The sequence below is a fragment of the Rhodotorula toruloides genome, assembly GCF_000320785.1.
Source record: "Rhodotorula toruloides NP11 unplaced genomic scaffold Scaffold10, whole genome shotgun sequence".
Taxonomy (NCBI): domain Eukaryota; kingdom Fungi; phylum Basidiomycota; class Microbotryomycetes; order Sporidiobolales; family Sporidiobolaceae; genus Rhodotorula; species Rhodotorula toruloides.
The window spans coordinates 470,062-490,511 of record NW_015622970.1 but is presented as its reverse complement, the minus strand read 5'-3'; the positions used below and the strand labels follow the sequence as shown (position 1 = coordinate 490,511).

Below are 20,450 nucleotides of genomic sequence, written 5' to 3'. Positions count from 1 at the left end.
AAGAAACTCGCGTTCCAACGGACTCGCACCCGACCGTCACCCGGAGGAATTCTCAAAGAACGCGGGTCAAAGGCGGTGCGCATACAGCCTCGTTGCACTCGAGACAGCTTCCTCTACTCCTCCTTCTTGACCGACGCGCCGAGCTTGTCCATCGAGGCGGGTTCCCAGGCGTTCCCGCTCGACCCGCCGCCCTCGCCGAGCATCTCGAGGTACTCGCGGTGCAAATCGGCACAGAAACGTGCGACGGGGAGGTCGTTGGCTGTTGTGTGAAGCGACGAAGACGGCGGCGAAGAAGGACGAAGCGAGATGCGCGAGGGAATACGTTGGTTGGGCGGGAAGCGAAAGAAGGCGAGAAGGTGTGATGGGTGTGAAGGAGGAGAAGACGGCGGGTAGAAGCAACAACGCCCTTCAGCTTCTGTCACAAGCTAGTCTTCCACTCCGAAGAAGCGAAGGAAGCGAACGCACGCTCTTCACCGAACGGATCACTCAGTTCCTCCGCCGCGCGGTCGACACCAAAGAAGCAAGCAGCTGTGACAGCCGTCGCTGCGACGCTCCAGACGCCCCACGAGCGGACGAGCTGTAGAGGGACGGCGGCGACGTAGACGAGGAGGAGGACTTGGAGCTGGATATTGAGGATGAGCGGGATGGGAGCTGCGAAGGTCGTGCATGCGAGTCAGCGAGACGGTCCGACAAGCTAAACCGCTGAAGTGACTTACTGTCCCGGATACGCTCGAGCGCAGTCAGCTCGTCCGTAAACTCCTTGAGCGCGTTCGTGGCCGCCGCGAAAGTCACGCCATCCAGTACGCTCGATCCCTCGCTCGGCGAGTCACGGCTCGGCAACTTGGTCTCGTGCCAGCCCGTGACGTACGCCTGGATGGCGCGGATGAGCGAGAGAGGGAGGTTGGTCGGTTCGCCTGTTGGAAGCGAGCGGGGAAGGAAGCGAGAAGCGGACGGAGGTGCGTTGAGGTTGGCGATCGCGCGGTCTGCTTCTGCAGCCTTCGAGTGCTGGACGAAGGAAGGGTCGGCAGAGATGGAAGGCCGGCTGCGTTGGCTGGCGGGAGTCGAGCGGTACGCGGCGAGGAGGTCGGAGGGAAGAAGCGACTGCAGTTCTTTCCGCTCGAGACCGGCTTGGTCACGCAGGCGGTACATGCACGCGTAGGGGAAAGCGAGCACGAGGCCGGCCATCTCTTTGATGGCTGAGGCGCGCTGCTCGTCGAATGCGGCAGAGTGCGAGTCCTGCAGGGAGGTTGCGGGCGGCGGGAGGGCGAAGATGAGGAGGCGGATGAAGGTGCGGGTCGTTGACTGAATGTTGGCCCATACTCGGCGTCCCTCAGACCATCTGCACGAGATGGCGGGGGCAAAGGCAAAGGACGAGAGTCAGCGAAAGGTCACCCCAAGTCGCCCAGACAGCATGCATCCGCCGCAACGCACCTCTCGTACGAACTCGACGCCCTGAACGAGACCAGCAAGCCCGTGACCATCGAGAGCGTGTTGACCAACGAGCCGACGCTGGAGACCATCGGCATCCAACCCTTGAGATTGAGCAGCCAGACCGCTGTTGCCCAGAGCGAGTATGCGAGTACGCGGCCGCGCACGGCGTGCCAGGCGGAGAAGTCTGTGGGTCGCGAGGAATCGGTCACTACCAGGTTCGAGGAGATGAGGATGGGAAGGGGGGCGACGCACGAAGCAGGCCGAGTTGCTGCACGCCGTGGGAGCGCCTGATTGACTTTGCCAGTCCGTAAGCCATGCTGAATCAGTCCTTGAGCTGTACGAAGAGCGGGAAGAGAGACAAGCTGGCCAATGACGAGGTTGGTGGAGGTGGTGCACCGCAGCATACAATCAAAATCACAAGGGTTGCCCAAGCCGCTCACTTTTCTTTTTTTATTCCCCGCACCCGCTTCTCGCAGACGCCTCCTAGGGCCGCGTTGATGGCGCCGTTGGCTTTCTGTCGCTTACTTTCCATAGTGCAGCCGCGAGCGCAGCCCAGCCCGAAGCGATGGGAATGCGGGAGAGGGAGCGGCCGCGTAGCTGATGAGGAGTAAGCGGAACTCAGCAGCGGCCCACAGCTCTCGCTGGGCCTCGTGCTCGCTCGTATGGGCTGAACAGCAGTAATGCCGTCTATTGTGCCCCTCGCTTGCCGCCCAGAGAGCGAGGCAGGAGCGCTGGAGCGAGGGCGACAGCGGGGAGAAAACAAAAAGAAAAGTGTAATCGGGGCAACCCTTGTGATTTTGATTGTACAAGCACTCAACAGCGACGAGGACTTCGAGAACAATGCAAACGAGATATGAGTATTGCGGGAGATGCGCGGTCTAGAGAGAGTTGATGTACGCCTCGACGGCCTGTCTTTTCCCCCGACGACTTCACACCACCGTCTCCCCTCGCTCCTTTGCCTGCCTGACCGCCCTCTCTGCCTTCTCCAGCGCCTCCTCGAACCACTGCCTCAACATCTCCGGCTCCTCCAACCCCGTCGAGATGCGCACCAAGCCCTTCTCGACGCCCCACTCCTTGGCCCACTCAAGCTCCGTGTAATGCGCGAGGATCGTGTAGGGACACGCGAGGGTGAAGTTTGTCCCGAGCGAGGGGCCCTTGTAGCACGGCAGGGCGTCGAAAAAGGTGCGGGAGGCGAGGATGGAGGAGAAGGTGAGGGAGAAGAGGGCGCCGAAGCCGGATGATTTGGGGCCGAGGGAGGGGTTGGGAGGCCGCAGCGAGGCGAGGTAGTGTTCCGGCGTCATGTACTTGGGGTAGTACACCTCCGTCACGACGAACTCGCTCGTCTCCGCGCCGTTCGCCAACTCCTCCTGCTTGGGCTCGTCGATAACGCCCGTCGCCGCCGGCCCGGGAACTCGCCGCGACCGCAGATAATTGCAAAGCATCTCGGCGTTCGAGTTCTCCTGCGCGACGCGAGCCTGGAAGTCACGCGAGTTGCGCTCCATGTAGATCGCGTCTTCGTCGAAGTAGGCGTCTTCGTAAGTCGCTTCTTGTGCGGCTTTGAGAGCGGCGTAATGAGGCGCCTTCGGGTTCAGGACGAGGCTGCGCGCGGTTTGACGGTCAGCAGCGCACTCCCCGGTGGAAGGAAAGGAAAGTCCCGGCGCACCTGCCACCCATGACGTTGCTGTCGCCGCTGAACACCTTCGTCAAGCTGCTCACGACAATATCCGCCAACGGCAACACCTCGACATTGACGAACCCGGCGATCGTCTCATCAACGACGATGAGGAACCCAAACTCGTCTGCGAGTTTGCGTAGTTCGTGGAGCGGCGGCGAGCGCAAGAGTGGGTTCGAGGGGAACTCGCAGAAGAGGGCGAGGATGGGCGGGGAGGATTGTTGAAGGGTTTGACGGAGAGAGGGGAGGTCGGAGGTCAGGCCGCGTCCGAAGAAGTGGCAGCCTGGTCCCCACTTTTCGAGGATCTTGAGCGTGTCGGTGTACGGGAAGCTGCGATCACCGTCGCGTCAGTCGAGCAACATAGGGACAGACTGAGCCGCGCGCACCCGAAGCAGACACTCTTGCCGACCTCCCTCCCCTCCCTCTTCCACGCCTCCATGGCGACCTGGTGCGCATGGAAGATCGCATTCATACCACACGAATACAACCACACATCGTCCTCCGTCAGACCCGTAACACCACGGGTACTCTCCTCTCTCTTTGCGCCGGTCATGTCCTGCACCGGAATCGCCTCGCCCGGTCCTTCGCGCAAGACTCCGGCAATCCGACGCCTCATCGCGAGTTTTGCGAGCGGCGCGAGTGAGAGGTCCAGGTTCCGCCCGTAGCGTTCTTCCACGTAGCGCGCGAGAACGTCTTCGTCTTGCTCGACGAGCGAGGTGCCGTTCGTTGTGGCGAGAAGGGGCGTCGCGGGAGTTGGGAGAGGAGAAGAGGCAGCGTCTTGTGAAGGCCGGCGCGAAGAAGAGGCGGAAGGCATCGAGAGCTGCTCGATCGAGTTGGCGAGCGAGTCGGCCTCGGACGAGGAGGGAGTCGCCTCGCCACTGTCTCCTCCATTCGTAGCGCGGGCCTTGCTAGTCGAGTACCGCAGCTTGGACGAGACAGTCGGTCGGGCGACTTCGATACCCGCTGCGACAGGCGGTGTCGTCGCGCTGCCTTTCGCAACCTGGTACCGACTCTTCGACGAGGCGTACCGTCCTCCATTGACTGGCCCGTTCCCACCTCCGTTGACGAAAAACCTAGTCGCGCCCTCCTGACCTGGTCCAGCCTGACTCGGCGTCGCCTGAGTAGGCGATGCTCCCGCTCCTCCAGTCGCTCCGTTGGCGTCGGCCTCGATCTCGCCAAGGAGGATCAAGCAACGCTCAGCGACGCGGGACGAGATCCCTTCGCCCGTGTGCTGCCAGTACTGTTTTGCGGCGGGAAAGTCGGACGAGGGGAGGAAGCAGGCCCAGACGGTAATCGTTCTTGTCGCGGCGGAAGCAGAGGGGGTCGAGTCGGTTGGTGAGAAGGAGGAGACGGCATGGATAGGCCAGGAGGTAATGCGGGAATGGACGGGAGGAGAGCGCGAGGAGAGGAAGGACGAGCAGCCGCGAGCGGTGGATTCGGTAGGGAGGAGGATGCACAGTTCGTCTGGCTGGCCGAACTTGGCGCACGCGAGGTCGGCGAGCTGTGCGAGAGTAAAGGTCGTCAGTCTCTTGCGCCCGATAACGCTGGCTGGCGATACGAAGCTCCCTCCACTCTCAACTCCGTGCGATAGCCGCGGCAAGAAGCGCCCACTCACGGCCTGGATCCTGTGGTGGATGAAGAAGCGCGGGTAGCCCGAAGTCATGGCATCCTTTACGCGCTGCTCGCCCTCCTCGTAGTCGACGTTGTCCTGCCAGGTCGGGAGTGCGACTGAGACGGCGTGAGGGGTGTCGGCTGGGACGAGGTCGCCGACGTGCGAGGGCGGCGGGGGCTGTACGCGGAAAGAGGTGGGCATGGCGTCGCTGTGTCGGCTCTAGCGAGTCGTTGGAGGAAGACGATGCCGATGAGGAGGAGGAGTTCCGGGACGAAGTGGAGGGGGAGGTCGAGTTGACTCGGGGGAAGCGGGAAACGCTGAGAGCACGGGTACAGCCTTCGATAGCTTCTGTAATAGCCTCAGCGAGTCCAGCAAGGAGAAAGAAGCGAGGTGTAAGTGTGAGAGAGAGAGTCAAGGACGGCGACGACGAGGGTTGGCTGTGGACGATGCAGAGCGTGTACGTCGAGTCGAGTGCGACGCGGTCAGAGCGACGGATCGACCCACTGTCGACCGTCCTCCAGCTCAAGGTGCGCTTCCATCTCACTCACCAGCTCACCGCCCCACCTCGAACGAGGAGGGAGGAGGACTGACACGGCACCACTCGCTCGCAGTCAAAGCTAGAACCCATCACTGGCATCCCGACTCATGCACAGCTGCTCTCGCTACGCCGCACACCGGCGGACGCGGGTCATGGATCGGGAGGAGGAGCAGGTGCGGGAGGAGAGGTCGTCGCGGTGCTCGACAACGACGACAGGACGCTCGCCAGCTACGGCATCGCAGAGTACATGACCATACGCGTGAGCAGTCAAGTGCAGCTGAAGTCTCTGTCGGTGGAGCTGACCTTGCCCTCGTTCACTTGTACAGGTCGACTCGTCAGATCCGCAGGCTGCTTCGTTCGCCAACCAGTTCGTCGACGACTCGCAGGTCGAAAAGTTTGAGCTGACGGAGGAGGAGTACGCCGCGCGAAGAGGTGCGCTCGATGGCCATCCTGGCGAGACCCGCTTGTGGATTTCTCCCGCACATTGAGCTGACTCGCTCGACATACGGTATCTGGATTCGCACAGACACCATTCTCGCCTACAAGAAGCGCAACCGGCTAGGCCGCTTCGCCCCCTCCTCCTCGCCCTCCCCTTCCTCCGCCCCTTCTCTTCCCTCCGACCTCGTCCCCGGCGCACGGTGCGAAGTCGCCCTCTCGCCCGAACTGCGACGACGAGGAACGGTGAGGTTTGTTGGACCCACGGAGTTTGGGACAAAGGATGGGAGTGTGTGGGTTGGGGTCGAGTGGGATGAACCGGTTGGGAAGAACGATGGAGCGTGAGTCCGCACGTTGTGCAGCTTCGGGTCTCTCGTCCATCTTGCACGAGTCGAGGCGCTGATAAGATCGGCCGAGCGGATGCGCAGCGTCGAGGGCAAACGCTACTTCCAGACCGGCCCGCTTCGAGCCAGCTTCGTCCGCCCCGATAAAGTCACAGTCGGCGACTTTCCGGAGCTCGACCCGTTCGCCGACGACGACGAGGAGGCCGAGGAGATGGAGATGTAGCGCTAGCAGGAGCAGGGAGTGTAGCATGACTTCGTTTCGCAAGGATACCCTCGCATTTGCATCGTTCTTTCGGGTGCTCGCTCCATTTTCGCTTCAGCGTATCTCTCGTCGGCTTTCGAAAGCCATGAGTAGCACGTACAAGGTACATCAAGCCAAAGGAACGAGTCGCCGCGATGCTTGACGTCCCTCTCCTTCGCGATCCGCCTCTCTCGCTCCGTCTTTTCACTCTGCTTGCACGATGCTCCGCTCGAGCGCTTCCGGGCGGCTTGCCCGGGCTTTCAGACATGCTCAATCTGCGCCAAGCCTGTCCGCAAGCCTTCCAACGGTCTCCTCTCCTCTCCCAAACCTCATCACCTCCGCCTCCTCGACCACCTCCTCCCGTCGCACCCTCACCACCAGCCGTCCCTCCCAGCACCAGAAGTCCACCAACACCATCTCTGCATCCGAGATCTCGCACTTCTCGGCGCTCTCCGCGCATTGGTGGGATCCGACAGGCGAATTCGGCCTGTTGCACCGCATGAACCCGGCTAGGATCGAGGTGCTCAGGGATGAGATACTGAGGGTTGAGGAGGTCGATGTTGAGAGTGGGAGGTGGTTGGAGGGACGGAGTGGGTTGGATGTTGGATGCGGTGGGGGGATCTTTGCGGAGGTGCGTCTGCAGGTCTCGAGGAAGGAGGGTCGCATGCTGATGAGTTCATGCGCGTAGTCACTAGCAAGACTAGGAGCAGATACGTTGGCGATCGATGCATCCGCCTCGAACATCACGACCGCTCAAACGCACGCCTCGCTCGACCCCTCCCTAAACCTCCTCAACTCGCCCATTTCCATCCCCTCCTCTTCTTCCTCCTCTTCCTCATCACGACCTACCAACTCGCTCGAATACAGGCATTGCGCGGCGGAGGACTTGGTCAAGGAGGGGAAACAGTTCGATGTCGTGTGTGCGATGGAGGTGGTGGAACATGTCGAGGATCCGAGGGGCTTCCTCGAGTGCTTGATGCAGCTTACGAAGGTGCGTGGGCGCCGGTTCACGTCTGACTCGCTCTCCGCACGAGGCTGACATTCCTGACGTTGACATCGACGTACAGCCCGGCGGCCACCTCATCCTCTCGACGATCTCCCGCACCCCTCTCGCCGAACTCCTCACCATCACCCTCGCCGAAGACGTTCTCCGTCTCGTCACCCCCGGCACGCACACCTACCACAAATACCTCCGCCCCACCGAGCTGCGGGACTTTTTCCGCGAAAAGGGCTGGGAGGCGTTCGAGACGAGGGGCGTCCCGTATGATCCAGTCAACGGAAAGTGGAGATTGTTGGATCCTGGTGCGATGGGCGGGTGGGGGGAGATGGTCAACTATTTTGCGGCGGTGAGGAGGCCCAAGGTGTAACAGACGAGCGGGCTGGAGAGGTGGTTGCTTCGGTGCGAGGCGAGATGCGAGAGGCTTTTCACTCAGTCTCTCAGCTTGACTACTACTCCACCATTTCCTCTGGCCCGCTCAGCTCGCTCTCGACAAAAGTGACTTGACCTCGTCGCTCCTTTCCCTCGTCCCCTCACTCACGCTTGCAGCAATCGCCCATGCCGCCCTCGACACGCAGTTCGTCTGCTCCGAAGGCGCCACAGAAGGCGGATCCGGCGCCCGCCAAACCTGCAGGAGGCGCGAAGGGGAGGAAGGGCGGTGCGAAGGAGGACGAGGGCAAGGACGGTGAGGTCGCTTCAATTCTCCCGCGAGGCGTCGCGGAGGGCTTGGGCTGATCTATTACGATGCTTCAACAGCCACGAAGCCGAAGAAGCGCAAGACGGGCGGGAAGCAGGGGAAGGGCAAGGCGGAAGAGGTGCTTGAGATGGGGAGGGACGTCTTCTCGACTTTGCCGATGGATCTGGTCCTCCAGGTGCGCCTGGCGCCTCTTCTCTTGCTTTCGACGCCCAGCTGACCCTCCGGCCATAGATCTGCAGCGACGTCGACCCCGGCACCCTCCTCGCCATCGGCCAGACGAGCAAGTCGATCTGCTCCACGCTCTTCCGCAAGGCTGCCGAGCCCGTCTGGCTCGCTGCGAGCAGGAACGTCGGCATGCCCGACTTGCAGGCCGAGATGGACGAGCCAACGTACGCGTACTTGGTCCAGGGAAAGGCTTGCCAGGTTCGTCTCGGTTCACCTGGCTCTTCTCCTTTGCGCAACTGACACGGCTCGCGGCGTAGGTCTGCGGTACGACTCGACTCAAGACCGAAGCCGAGCACGAGCTCCGCGTTTGCGCCTGCAGCAAATGCATGACGGCCAAGTCCGTTCCTCCCGCCTCTCCTGCGAGCCCCGCCCGCTGACGGCCTCTTCAGTCTCCGCAACGCCTCTCGCATCCGCAATGAGATGGAAGACCTTCACCCGCTTGCGCTCGAATGCTGCCTCTCAACGCCTTGTGAGCGACCCTCCCCGTCCTTCGCAAGCGACTTTACGCCGACTCGACTATTCCGCCACAGACTCGGCTGCTGGCAACACCCGCGCCGACGAGGAACACTACTTCTGGGTTCCCGAAGTTGCCGCCGTGTCTGATCACCTTGACGCGATCGACTCGCCGCCGAAGCCGGAGAACGACGACGAGCAGGAGCCCGAGTACAGCCCGAACGATGACGCCCAGCTCTTCCGCGAAGAGTGTCGTCAGCGCAAGGTCAAGGTGTCTGCAGACGCCGCAACGATCTTCAAGTACGAATCACGCTCGCTCGACGAGAACTTGGCGGAAGAGAAGAGGAAGATTGAAGCCCGCATGGCGCAGTATGTCCTCCGCCTTGCCACTGATGACGCGCTGCTGACCAGCTCATGTGCAGAATTCGGGACCGGCTCATCGCGGCCGGCTTCGTCGCTCAAGAGTGGGTCGCAAGCGTTCTTACTCTCGACCGCTGTTGATGCCGCCAGCTTGTGCAGCGTTCTCGCCATCCCTCGGGGGTACGATTACGGTGGCGTGCGCTTGAGCGATGACGGTGCGTACCAGTCGCTCTGCCGGCGACAGCTTACTCACCGCGAGATTGCAGAATGGGCGAAGATTCAGCCGACGGTGACGGCTCTCGCCACGCATAATCGTCAGCGTCGTCTCTCGCTCGAACGCGCCCAGCGACAACAGGACCGTCGGAACGCCCTCCAGCCGCTCTTCGTTCAAGTCAAGGCCGCTTGTTCGGCGTCCGAGCAGGCCATCTTTCCTCGCAAGAAGGCCTTCGACCAGTTGCCGACCGTCAAGCGGCTTTGGTCCACGACTCAAACTCTGTCAATCCGGCAACCTGGCCCAGCCATGTGACAATCCTCTCGGACGTTCGTCGCCTGCTCCGCCTCGACAAGGTTTGGATGTTCGACCAGCTTGCTCGCGTCCTTCACGAGGCCAACATTCCCCTTCCTCCTCGCGTCGTCAAGGTCATCACATCGGAGCGCTCGGTCTTCGTCGACGAGAAGGACGAGAGCAAGGGTCTCGCTCCGCTTCACGAGCAGTTGCCGGATGCCGTGATCGACCAGCTCTTCAGTCGACCCGTCGCCCTCTTCGTCTGCAGCAACTCGACGTGCCTCAACAAATCCTACCCCGACATTCTCGCGCACGTCGCTAGCTCGCATCCCTGGTCAGAGCCCGACAACGTCTCCTGCGTGTCGGCCGGCGCCGAGTACCTCAAGCTCATCGACACGATGCTCGACGAGGCGAACCTGGACCGCTTGAACACCACGAGTCAGGACCTCAAGCGTCTCGGCGGCCGTTTCGCCGTGACGCTGCGCGATGGATCGGTGAAGAGGAACGTGTCCTGGACTGGAGTGGTGCGTGCAGCCTCCCGCGGCAGCATAGGCTTTGCTAATGCTTCTCATTACAGGCTGAAGGACGCGAGCCCGACTGGGGTATCACATGGTTCGGACGGCCAGCCCACATGGGTCCAAGCGACCTTTACCTCGTCGACCGCGCCATCCACATCTCGCTTCAGCCTCCGCCTCCGCCGCCTCGGCAGCTCGGCAATCAGACGCTTTCGGAGGGTACGAGTGGCGGGAGGGCGTCGTAGGACGGCGCCGGGAGGGAACGCTTGAGATCGCTTGATGAGGAGGTTCGCTTGATGAGGAGGATGAGAGTTGTGCTTTGTACGCTTTCCTGACAGAACGCTACCGCCGCGCATGCGTCGCCGACGAGGAGAGGACGAGGAAGCTGACCGACAAAAACGCGCTTCGCCTCTTGACCTTCTCCCTGCACTCGCTTGCACTTGACCCCTCATGGAGCCTGCGACATACACCTTGGCTGGATCAGTCAAGACGCCTCTCGCCTCTCAGCAGGCCACCAGCGCTTCCGACTTCGTAGGCGACGAGCAGGAGGGCTCGAAGGACGAGGGTGAGTCGCCTCTTCTCGGATGATCCGCGGAGTTGCGACTGGCTTCTCGCGGCATGAACTTACTTCTGTTCCTCTTGAGTAGCCTCGAAGAAGCGCAGGACCGGAGGAGGAGGCGAGGGAACGGCGAGCGCAGGCGAGGACAAGCTGAGGAGGTTGTCCTTTTCGACTTTGCCGCTCGACATGGTCGTCCAGGTGTGTCGCATCGGAAGCGTACTAAGAGATACGCTGACAACCTAGGTCGCGCGCGCAGATCTGCAGCTTCCTCGACCCGGAGACCGTCCTCGCGCTCGCCCAGACGAGCAAGACGATCCGCTCGACCTTGTTCCGCAAGGCCGCCGCGCCCGTCTGGACCGCAGCAAGGAGGAATGTCGGCGTCGACGACCTGACGGGAGAGCTTCCCGAGCCAAGGATCGCGTTCTTGCTGCAAGGCAAGGTCTGCCAGGTGCGTTTGGCGTAGCTTCGTCTCGCTGAGACGGCTGACTTTGGCTTCATCGCAGGTCTGCGGCTCCTCGGCCTCTTACTCCTTCCCTCGGTTTGACCTGCAAGTCCGCGCTTGCTACCCGTGCCTCGAGGCGAAGTGCGTCCTGACGCTCCTGCTCACCCGATACCTTGCTAATGTTCGGCTTCGCCAGCGTCTTTCCCGCTTCCGCCATCCCTGAAGAAGTCCAAGACCTGCACCCGCTCAGCCTTTGCTGCTCTCTTGCGGCGCGTCGTGCGTCCGGGCGGTTCACATCATCGCGAGTCTGCTACTCACCATGTCGCCAGCAGACTCCGCAAAGGGCAAGATGCACCGCCGTCGCGAGCTCTTCTACTGGAAGCCGGAAGTCGTCGCAACGTCCGCCTACCTTCACTCTATCGACCCCCCCCCCCCCCCCCGGCCGCGAGGACCGACCGCAGGAAGGCTCATCCCTCCGGAGCCGCCGTCGACTTCCAGAGGTCCTTTGAGCGGTACAAGGCGGCAGCCGCAGCTGATGCCGCCAAACTTGTCGTTCACGAGGAGCGCCTGTACCAGGAGAAGCTGGTGGAGGAAAGGGAGAGGCCGGCAAAGCGTTTCAAGCAGTGCGCAATCCGCTTTCACTGCCGTTAACTCGCGCCGACTTGACCTTTTGCGTGCTCACAGGATCCAGAAGAGGCTCATCGCAGCTGGCTTCGCCGAGCAGGAGTAGGACTGAGGCTCCTCATACCGCGCCAGGCAGCATGGAATCGCTGACCTCTCCCTCTTGCCAGCACGCTTGCGGTTCCGACGTCGGTCAGGAACAGCTCAGAACCTGTAACGGACGAGTGTATGTCGCTCTTCGATGCTCCCGCCGAGGTCCCGCTTACCATCTCGTTCGCTTGCGCGCAGACTGGGCGCAGGTCCACAGCCAGGTCTTGGGCGCGGTCCAAGCACAGCGCGACCGACGTTTACAGCACGCGAGAAGTCAGCGTAGAGATGGGCTGCGCGCGCTGTACAACCTGCTTTACAACGCAACCTCGCCTGCCGAGCAGGAATTCTTTCCGAACGTGCACGCGTTCCTCCGCCTTCCCTCCATCGAGGTGCTCTGGCAGCCTGAGGACGCCGTCATCGACACGTCAAGCTGGGCCGCCTTGACCCCAAAGATTCGCCTCGACATCCAGCGTCAAGCTCGCATCGACAAGATTCGTTACTTCGACCAACTCGCCCGCGCCCTCCTCTCGATCGGCATCCACCTCCCAGCGTACATCGTCAATCTCATCACTGCCGAACCCTCCGTCTTCGTCGACGACGCAGACGACTCGAAGGGCGTTGCGCCGCTGCACGACCAGCTCACCGACGGGCAGCTCCTCGGCTTGCTGCACGGTCCTCTCGCCGTCTTTACCTGCAGCTTTTGCGGTTGGAGCTTCCCAATCCGGGACCACAACGCGCACCTCGACATGCGTCACCGCCCGACGACCTGGTCCTCTCAAGCCGACGCCAAGTTTCAGCCCGTTTCGAGTTCCTACCTCGGACTCCTTCACCAAGTCATCACCAGCGTCGGACTCGATAGTCTTGCGGCATACGCGGGCGATCTTGAAAACCTCGGTCCTCACTTCGAGGTGCGAATGCATGGCGGCGAAGTCATCACGGGCGTTCACTGGGCCGACTTGGTGAGCGTCTCGTATTGTACAGCGTACAGCATCAACTGAACTGTTCATTTGCAGCGCAAGGCTTTCGTCAGGAGGCCAAAACAGCCGCGTCCCGCGCACGGAGGGAAGCGCAAACCCCCCTTCTTCAAGCTAACCTACTGCGCAGCCGCCATCACCTACCGTCCGCCCGTCCCGCCCAGCCCTGTGGCCAATCAGCTCGCTTCGCCCGCGGACGAGACGAAGAAGTGAGCGAGACGCAGCAGGAACGGATGTGGGAGGAGTCGCTTCTAGTCGCTTGATTGCTTGGGCTTCCCAGCCGCACGTTGTTTTACACTAGCGCAGACCGTGCATCGAAGGAACATTGCTTCGCACACTCTGCCGGTGCGGCGAGGAGAGCCGACGTCGACAGGGTCTCCCGATCATCAAGCAGCTTGTGCAGCCGTCGCTGGTTCACGGGAAACCTCCTTCGCGCGTGTAGACTCTGGGAATTTATGATACGGATGCTGTTGACGTATATAGGGAAGAGAAAGCACGTTCGGCTTCGCCTAGCGACTCGGCTAGGTTTGTGCGCTCGTCGCCATCCTTGCGTCCTCTCTGCTTACAAGGTGTCTGACCTGATTCAAACCGATTGCTCTGATGTCGCCTGCTCCGGATGGAAGTGACCGGCCAGAGCGGCGAGCATGTGGGTCTACATTGTGAAGGCGAGAGTCGAGAAGGTCCGGCTGCTTCGTCTCTTTCTCGCTTCCAATGTCGCGCTGCTCCCCGCCCAAGCTGTCGAGCGTCACACCAAGAGCTCTGCTACAGCGAACGCCCCGCGGCTTGACCAAGGGCGACGTTGCCGAGACGTGAGGAATGCGAGTTCCCTCGCTCCTCCTTCTCGACCTCTTCCTCGCCGTTCTTGACCTCCACATGTCCCGCCAAGGTCTGCACCATGTAAAAGACACCTTTGTGTTTCCCAGCAGGAACAAGGATGCGATCCCGCGACCAACAGCGGCCGGCAAGAGCCGATCGCCCGCAACTCGCCGGATTCTGACCAAATTGCTTTGTTCTTGAACGTGTTTGCACCCTTTTCTCGCATCATTGCACGGTACCTTCGTATAGTGGTTATTACGGGGGTTTACTATTTCCTCGCTGAGCCTGTTTCGGCTCAGGAGTCCTCGTTGTCTGCCCCTGCCGTTCCGGCTCAGGAGTTCGAATCTCCTAGGTACCTTTTTGGTTCACGGGCGCGCGCCAGGTGTCCCTTTTTGCATCTGGGCGCCGGCGGACGTCGAACGGCACCCGCTGGAGAGGCGTTGGAAGCCGTTTCGCGACCTCGCAGCGGAGACTCGGGCGCCATGCGCCAGTCGCCGCGTCGGGGCGGGCGAGGGAGCAAGAGAGGGGTACGCATCGATGTTCTCGAGCCTGCAGAGCAAAGGCGGACTAGCCAGCTGAAGAGCAACCGTCGGAAGATCGGTGAGAAGGTCGAGCAAAGGCCGGCGCCGTCTGCTCCGTATTTCGTCCGCAAGACCTCGTTTCGATAAACAACCAGCTCATTGTGCCTCTTGAGGGGCGGCACGGAGGCGAGTGGGCGTATGGGCGCGAAAAGAACTGCTTGAATCGGAGCGCCGGCTGCCACAAGCCACAGGTGGATGTTCCTGCACGCTGAGAAGGAGAGGGAAGCACAGCAGATATGGCAACAGTCTCAGCGAGCATGCTGGGAGCATCTGCACCGGTCGTGGCAGCCAGGCTGCGCGTAGTCCCGAGCAGTTCGTTCGCAAGCCCATCCGACCTTACGAGCTAGCTGGCCGTCGCATGTCGCATGCCGAGGCTGGTTAACGAGCTTTGCAGAGCTGCAGTAGAACGAGGTCGTAATCGTATGGAAGGCTCCGAGATGCGAAGACGGTTAGACGCGTACGGAAAAGCAGGGCGAGCATGTCCATGGCGCGGGCGGGCGCGGGCGTGCGAGGGCGTGCGAGGGCATGGCGAAAGGTTTCACAATACGCAAGTGAGCCAGCAGACTGCGTGATTACTGTCGGTGACCTACACCAGCTGCAGCGAGACAAGGCTGGACCAGCCGAACGAGCTGGCGGGCAGGCGTCGGGTAGCAGGGCATCTTTGTGAACAGACTTGGCCTGCGGTCCATGAAAGAGTAAGTCCTTGGACTGGCGAGGCTAGCGCAGTCGAGCTGCAAGCGGGAAGAAGCAAACGAAAGACCCTGGCTCGACTCACCCTGCGGCATTGCGCCTGCCCATACCTCGAGTTTCCGACATCCCGCAGGCAGCTCTTTGCTTGCTGATCCACCCTGTTTGCCTAGAAGCCTCCGCAAGATCTCAATCGGCTTCAGTTTGACCCGCGAGCGCTGGCTCGAGTTAGAGGCGTAGGATCCGGTATGAGGGGCTGGGTCATGTCGAACAGCGCCTAGACAACGTTTTCGAAGTTCAGAATCGCAGGAGAAAAGTGAGCATCGTGAGCCCGCTCGGGCGGGAACGGCGAAAGGCAGCGAGAGGGGAGGAAGAGTGAGCGGCCGACCGCATGCTCCGCCAGAGCGCAGCGACTCCGAAGAGCATTGAGGCATGCGACGTGGCATGCACCCTGCTTCACTACCCGCTCCGCCTGCGTTGTCCGCGGTGCCCTGCTTCATCAGCCCGAGCGAGAATGGCGAAGGTGAAGGGACAAGTGGCTGGGGACGGCGGATGATGCTGCTCAGCGTGGCTGTGAGTCTTGAGAGCGGTCCAGCAGGCCAGCACAATCCTTGTGCAGAGTAGCGAGAGTTCTGGCGGAGAGCAACCTCTCTTCGCCCGACGGCACGACTGGCGCATGGCGCCCGAATCTCCGCTGCGAGGTCGCGAAACGGCTTCCAACGCCTCTCCAGCGGGTGCCGTTCGACGTCCGCCGGCGCCCAGATGCAAAAAGGGACACCTGGCGCGCGCCCGTGAACCAAAAAGGTACCTAGGAGATTCGAACTCCTGAGCCGGAACGGCAGGGGCAGACAACGAGGACTCCTGAGCCGAAACAGGCTCAGCGAGGAAATAGTAAACCCCCGTAATAACCACTATACGAAGGTACCGTGCAATGATGCGAGAAAAGGGTGCGAACGCGTTCAAGAACGAAGCAATTTGGTCAGAATCCGGCGAGTTGCGGGCGATCGGCTCTTGCCGGCCGCTGTTGGTCGCGGGATCGCATCCTTGTTCCTGCTGGGAAACACAAAGGTGTCTTTTACATGGTGCAGACCTTGGCGGGACATGGGCAGGTCAATAACAGCGAGGGAGAGGTCGAAGAGGAGGAGCGAGGGAACTCGCATCTCTCGCGCCTCGGCAACGTCGCCCTAGGTCAACCCGCGGGTCCCGGCCTGTAGCACAGTTCTTGGTGTAGCGCTCGACAGCTTGGGCGAGGAGCAGAGCGACGTCGGAAGCGAGAATGAGAGGACGCAGCCGGACCTTCTCGACTCTCACATAGCCTCGACTCTTCCGTGATTCCACCTGTGAAGCCATCTATAATGCAGTTCCAGTCTATTCACAGCAAGAAGTACACGTCACAGCCTCTACCTCCCATTTACACTTGCACTCCCGCTCGCATTGAGACCGGGCTTGTGCAAGTTCGTCCCTGATGCCCCCATCGCAGCCGCGCCGACATTGTCCGAGGTCATCAGCGGCTCCTGAGCGCGCTGAGAGAGCGCAGGAGCGTGGCTGGAGGCGGCGGCGTCGGAGGATGTCGCCTGCTCGACGGCCGAGGTGTCGAGTGCGGACGGGTTCTCCTTGACCATCGCGATCTGGCACGACAGGGCGGTCAGTCAATGCTTACAGGTAGAGTAGAGCGTGGCGACGCACCATGTTCATCTCCTCCTGCAGCGTCGCCCGGCGATACTCCGCTCGCAAGTTTGGCACATTGGTCTTGTGAATCCAGTTGCCGTCCTTGCCGGGCAGGTACCAGTCCTGACCGAGCCAGTGACGCTTGACTTCCATCTCGAAGCCGGACTGGGCGCATGAGTTGCGCGCGAGCTCGCACATGTCTGGTTGCGGGTGAGTCGTTAAGCGAGAGCGGAGAAGAGGACGGCGAGGACTACGCACCGGCCGGGGACAGCTTGTAGATCTGCGCGGCGACGCTGTACTCCTCGAGGAGCGGTTCCTATCCGCAAGCGAAAGCGGGTTAGCCCAACAGGCTCGCGACTCAGAAAGGAGCAAAGGAAGCGCCCACCTTGGTAAAGTGAAACTGCAGCGGGTCGTCTGTACTGAGACTGACGTTGAGGCCGGTGCGGAAGAAGTTGGGGAAGGGGTTGCGCTCGTAGGTGAGGAAGAGGGCGTTGTTCGAGAGAGGCGACATGGCGATCTGCGCGAACCTTACGAGTCAGCGAGCACTCGCAGCGAAGGCGATCGCAACGCACGCCAATCTGCTTGAGGTAGAAGAGGTACTGGAGCGCCGGGACTTTGCGCAGCAGGATGCCGTGCGAGATCGAGTGCGAGGTGAGGAACGCAGAGGTGAGGTGGTCGGTGTCGCCTGCTTCTCCGGCGTGAGGGCGGAGCCAGAAGGTGCCTGCGAGCGAGGCGAGATCAGCGAGGCGCGACGAGGAGGCGAGAGGAAGGAGAACGAACTGAAGCCGCGCTCGTGCCGCCAGTTGTTGAGCGAGGTGATGTTCGCGTACAAGAAGTACAGCCAGTACGCATATGGGGCTATCAAATCCACTCATCAGCCTCATCACTTTCGCAATGCGATAGCGGGAACGCACGGTTCTGGGTCGTGTTCCAGTCCTTCGGGACGGGGAACTTGCGGTACAGCCTGCGCTCGGCTTTGGACTCGTCGTCGACCGAGTCGAAGCCTACGACGCGTTGGAGGAAGACGTGGAGTTCGGGGTGGGACGAGGGGTCGGCCGTGACTTCGTACAGCGGCTCGAAGATGTCTGCGCGGGCGAGCGAAGCGCTCAGCACGCCTCATCTGCGCACGGAGAGGTTTGACACGCACTTCGGACGACCTCCTGGAAGTCATTGACGCCGCCCGACTTTTTGAACACGTCGTACAAGCGGGGGATCTGGATGAGCCACCGAACGTTGTCGCTGAACAGCTCGTTCTCGATAACCCATTTCGCGAGCTTGTCCCACTCGGCGGTGCTCCTGCGCCCACGGCGAGTAAGCTAAGGAAGAGAAGGAGATGGAAGAGAGCAACGCACCGCCCGTAGATGCTGATCCGATACTCGGCCATCTGGTACTTGCTCTGCTGCAAGTCGCTAAAGATCTCCTTCGTGATCTCGGCGAGGTAGCGGCCTTCGATGTAGCTTCGCGGGCACTCCGTCAGCACGAGAACCTCGAAATGGGAAGAGCGGGACCGCGCACTTGTCGGTTTTGAGGAAGATCTCCCTCAGGCGCGACTCGCCGAGCGGGTTGTACTTCAAGTTGAACTTGTCGAACCTGTTTCCCCCAGCCCATCAGTACCACTCACACTCGAGGGAAGGGACATGCGCACCGATGGAACGAGTCTTGGTGCGCATGCATGTCGAGCGTGTCGATCGAGAGGTCGTAAGCCGTCAAGTTGAGACTCTCAAACACCTGTCTCAACGTCAAGTGTTTCCCATCGCGGTAAATCACGACTTCCTGCTCGTCCACCTCCAGTCAGCAACATTTCGAGGCGAAGGACAGGAAGGGGACGAACGTTCGGACTGCGCCGGATCTTGAACTTGATGAACCGCAAGAGGTGCTTCTGGTTCATCGAGGCAGAGTGGTGCACGTGCGTATCGACTTTTCGGACGTTGTAAAAGTCGCGGTGCGAGACGCGCTGCGGGAGGCGAGGGGGGGTTTAGCGTCCGGTTCGAGGAGACTCTCGCGTGCTCGTCTTGCGAACTGTAGGCCGTTGCTGTGGAACTGAGGTGACTGCTGCCTCGCGTCGACAAGACGACCGCATCCAGGAGAACCCAAGCCCACCCCCAAGAAAACGAGCGAGCGAAAACGCACCTTCATCTCGGCCAACTCCCTATACTCATTCAGCAGCACATACAGGTTCCACTTGCTCTCGAGATACCTGAGCCTCCTGAATGCGAAACTCTTGGTCGGCCCGTCGGAAATGACGTTGAGCACGACGTCGAGGTCTTGGAAGTATTCTTTGATCGTGGGGACGGTGTAGAGCGGGGTGGTGGGGGAGTCTGTAGGGAGACGGTTAGTGAGAGGGAGAAGAGGGAGGGGATGGGACGACGCACCCTCGTCGTAGACTTGATACACCCCTCCCTCGTCCAGCCTAAACGTCCTCTTCCTCCCCTCCTCTCGCGCGGGTACCTCGCACTTCGCAAACTCGAACCTGACCCTCTCTTCCTCGCTCCGCCCCTCGTCCGCGCCTTCAACAACAGGCGGCTCGGTCGCCTCCGGATCGCGTTCCTTCCAGTGCGGTTCAGGCGGGGGCGGGTAAATCCTCCACCTCTCGAATCCCTCTGGCAACTTGACCGGGCGGATGTAGGAAGTCGCTGCGTAAGAGGGGGACGAGGAGGGCGAGAAGTGCCCGTCGTAGTTGGCCGGGTTGTCTTCGAGTCGTTGGCGTGAGAGCGACATGTATTTGTCCCGGAGGTCGAGGCAGCGTTGGAAGGATTCGTAGAGCGCGCGAAGTTCGGCTGTGAGAGCTTCGTGCGGGTTGTCTGCGAGAGAGCGCAAGGTCAGCGAGGACGAGGTGAGGGAGGAGAACGTCCACCACGCACGCGCGGTGAAACCTTCGTCGATCTCGTCCGCCTCTTCCCGCTCAGCATTTAACACCGGCGCTCCGTGATCCACCTTGGCGCCATCCCACGCCTCCTCAAGCAGTCCCAGCCCATTCGCCTGACCGTCCTTCTGCTCCCGGTCCTCAACCGCAACCGATCCCAATCCACCCGGCGTACCAGGGATAGGCGACAGCCCCAAATTCGCAATTCGAGGAGAGGTCAGATCCCCCTTCACCCTCGCCGCACTCGCAAGCGAATCCGACCTCGAGCGAGTGCGGGTGTGCGAGGCCGAGGCGACGGAGCCGCTTGGCGAGGACGGGGCGGGGGAGAGGGAGAGGTTCGTGTGAGAGAGGTGTTCGAGCGAGGGTTGGCCGGTGAGGGTGTGTGAGGAGGGGACCGAGGTGGATGCGACGGGGGGAGGGATGGCGGTGGGCAACTCGGCGCGGAAGGCTCCTGCGTCCTGCGGGAGTCCGTTGGGTGTCAGCGCGAGCCTTTTTGAGTGTAGAGTGGGAACGGCACGCACGGTTAGGTGTGATCGCTCGTCGCGGTAGTCGAAGAACGGGTGTTTGGGCGAGCCAGGTGCGGACGAGGGGTTGCTGCCGCTGGGCGTCGGTGCGGTGGACGAGTCGTGCATCGTGAGTGGTGGTCTGAGCGAGTCTGGTGTGCCAGCCATGGCAGCAGAGTGTGGGCGTGAGAATTCGCTTCAGAAGTAAGCGATCGATGATGAAGGTGCGGGATGGAAACTGGCTGCAAGAGTGGTGCTCTCTTGCGGTGTGGTCGAGTGTCGCACAGTCACAGTTGCATCACTACACAGTGAGCTTGACCAGCAGTAAGCACTCGAGAGGAAGAGATAGGACGAGGTGAGCTTCCCCCTGCCCCTTGCGAGATTCTGTCGCGGACTGACTGCGAGTCCTCTCTCGCTCCTCCCGCTCACTCGCTGGATTGCGGATGTCGCTCGCCACGCTATTGCGCTGTGCTGTCACTGCTACCACGGACACGCTACCGTGACACTGGCCAGGGGAAGCCCTTCTCGCGGCGCTTCCCCCGCCTCCGAGGTCGATGCTTGGCATCTTTCACCCTCGCCCTCGCTCTCTCCCTCTCCCGCTCTCGCCACTCTAAGCGAACC

The 20,450-nt window shown here is 61.4% G+C and overlaps 7 protein-coding genes across 7 annotated transcripts; 4 read left to right on the top strand and 3 right to left on the bottom strand.

The window, feature by feature from the left end:
* Positions 1-113: 113 nt before the first annotated feature.
* Positions 114-1,747, bottom strand: RHTO_00816 (Bestrophin/UPF0187 family protein; the record flags this gene model as incomplete). The annotated part of the gene is made up of 5 exons (XM_016414500.1): positions 114-259; positions 466-651; positions 717-1,339; positions 1,432-1,615; positions 1,684-1,747. The coding sequence occupies 5 exons, from the start codon at positions 1,745-1,747 to the stop codon at positions 114-116; spliced, it is 1,203 nt and encodes a 400-aa protein (XP_016273656.1).
* A 613-nt stretch (positions 1,748-2,360) lies between these two features.
* Positions 2,361-4,916, bottom strand: RHTO_00815 (cystathionine gamma-synthase; the record flags this gene model as incomplete). Its single annotated transcript, XM_016414499.1, has 4 exons — positions 2,361-3,030; positions 3,095-3,433; positions 3,490-4,604; positions 4,719-4,916. 4 exons carry the CDS (start codon positions 4,914-4,916, stop codon positions 2,361-2,363), a joined length of 2,322 nt encoding a protein of 773 aa, XP_016273655.1.
* A 245-nt stretch (positions 4,917-5,161) lies between these two features.
* On the top strand, positions 5,162-6,255 carry RHTO_00814 (tubulin-folding cofactor b; the record flags this gene model as incomplete). The annotated part of the gene is made up of 5 exons (XM_016414498.1): positions 5,162-5,242; positions 5,327-5,512; positions 5,580-5,685; positions 5,780-6,029; positions 6,117-6,255. The coding sequence occupies 5 exons, from the start codon at positions 5,162-5,164 to the stop codon at positions 6,253-6,255; spliced, it is 762 nt and encodes a 253-aa protein (XP_016273654.1).
* Positions 6,256-6,493: 238 nt separating this feature from the next.
* RHTO_00813 (hexaprenyldihydroxybenzoate methyltransferase) lies at positions 6,494-7,640 on the top strand (the record flags this gene model as incomplete). The annotated part of the gene is made up of 3 exons (XM_016414497.1): positions 6,494-6,904; positions 6,962-7,264; positions 7,341-7,640. 3 exons carry the CDS (start codon positions 6,494-6,496, stop codon positions 7,638-7,640), a joined length of 1,014 nt encoding a protein of 337 aa, XP_016273653.1.
* Positions 7,641-7,828: 188 nt separating this feature from the next.
* Positions 7,829-10,270, top strand: RHTO_00812 (uncharacterized protein; the record flags this gene model as incomplete). Its single annotated transcript, XM_016414496.1, has 11 exons — positions 7,829-7,955; positions 8,027-8,142; positions 8,199-8,390; positions 8,450-8,529; positions 8,582-8,661; positions 8,723-9,014; positions 9,068-9,109; positions 9,165-9,220; positions 9,272-9,319; positions 9,427-10,034; positions 10,088-10,270. The coding sequence occupies 11 exons, from the start codon at positions 7,829-7,831 to the stop codon at positions 10,268-10,270; spliced, it is 1,824 nt and encodes a 607-aa protein (XP_016273652.1).
* A 205-nt stretch (positions 10,271-10,475) lies between these two features.
* RHTO_00811 (F-box domain contaning protein) lies at positions 10,476-12,924 on the top strand (the record flags this gene model as incomplete). The annotated part of the gene is made up of 11 exons (XM_016414495.1): positions 10,476-10,590; positions 10,673-10,782; positions 10,841-11,032; positions 11,088-11,167; positions 11,223-11,302; positions 11,359-11,425; positions 11,488-11,649; positions 11,711-11,752; positions 11,818-11,873; positions 11,936-12,696; positions 12,751-12,924. The coding sequence occupies 11 exons, from the start codon at positions 10,476-10,478 to the stop codon at positions 12,922-12,924; spliced, it is 1,839 nt and encodes a 612-aa protein (XP_016273651.1).
* A 3,271-nt stretch (positions 12,925-16,195) lies between these two features.
* RHTO_00810 (AMP deaminase) lies at positions 16,196-19,997 on the bottom strand (the record flags this gene model as incomplete). Its single annotated transcript, XM_016414494.1, has 16 exons — positions 16,196-16,423; positions 16,482-16,663; positions 16,722-16,779; positions 16,849-16,980; positions 17,036-17,184; positions 17,244-17,321; positions 17,378-17,548; positions 17,611-17,759; positions 17,816-17,920; positions 17,979-18,053; positions 18,109-18,236; positions 18,295-18,417; positions 18,594-18,781; positions 18,836-19,264; positions 19,325-19,784; positions 19,848-19,997. The coding sequence occupies 16 exons, from the start codon at positions 19,995-19,997 to the stop codon at positions 16,196-16,198; spliced, it is 2,805 nt and encodes a 934-aa protein (XP_016273650.1).
* Between the last annotated feature and the right edge of the window lie 453 nt (positions 19,998-20,450).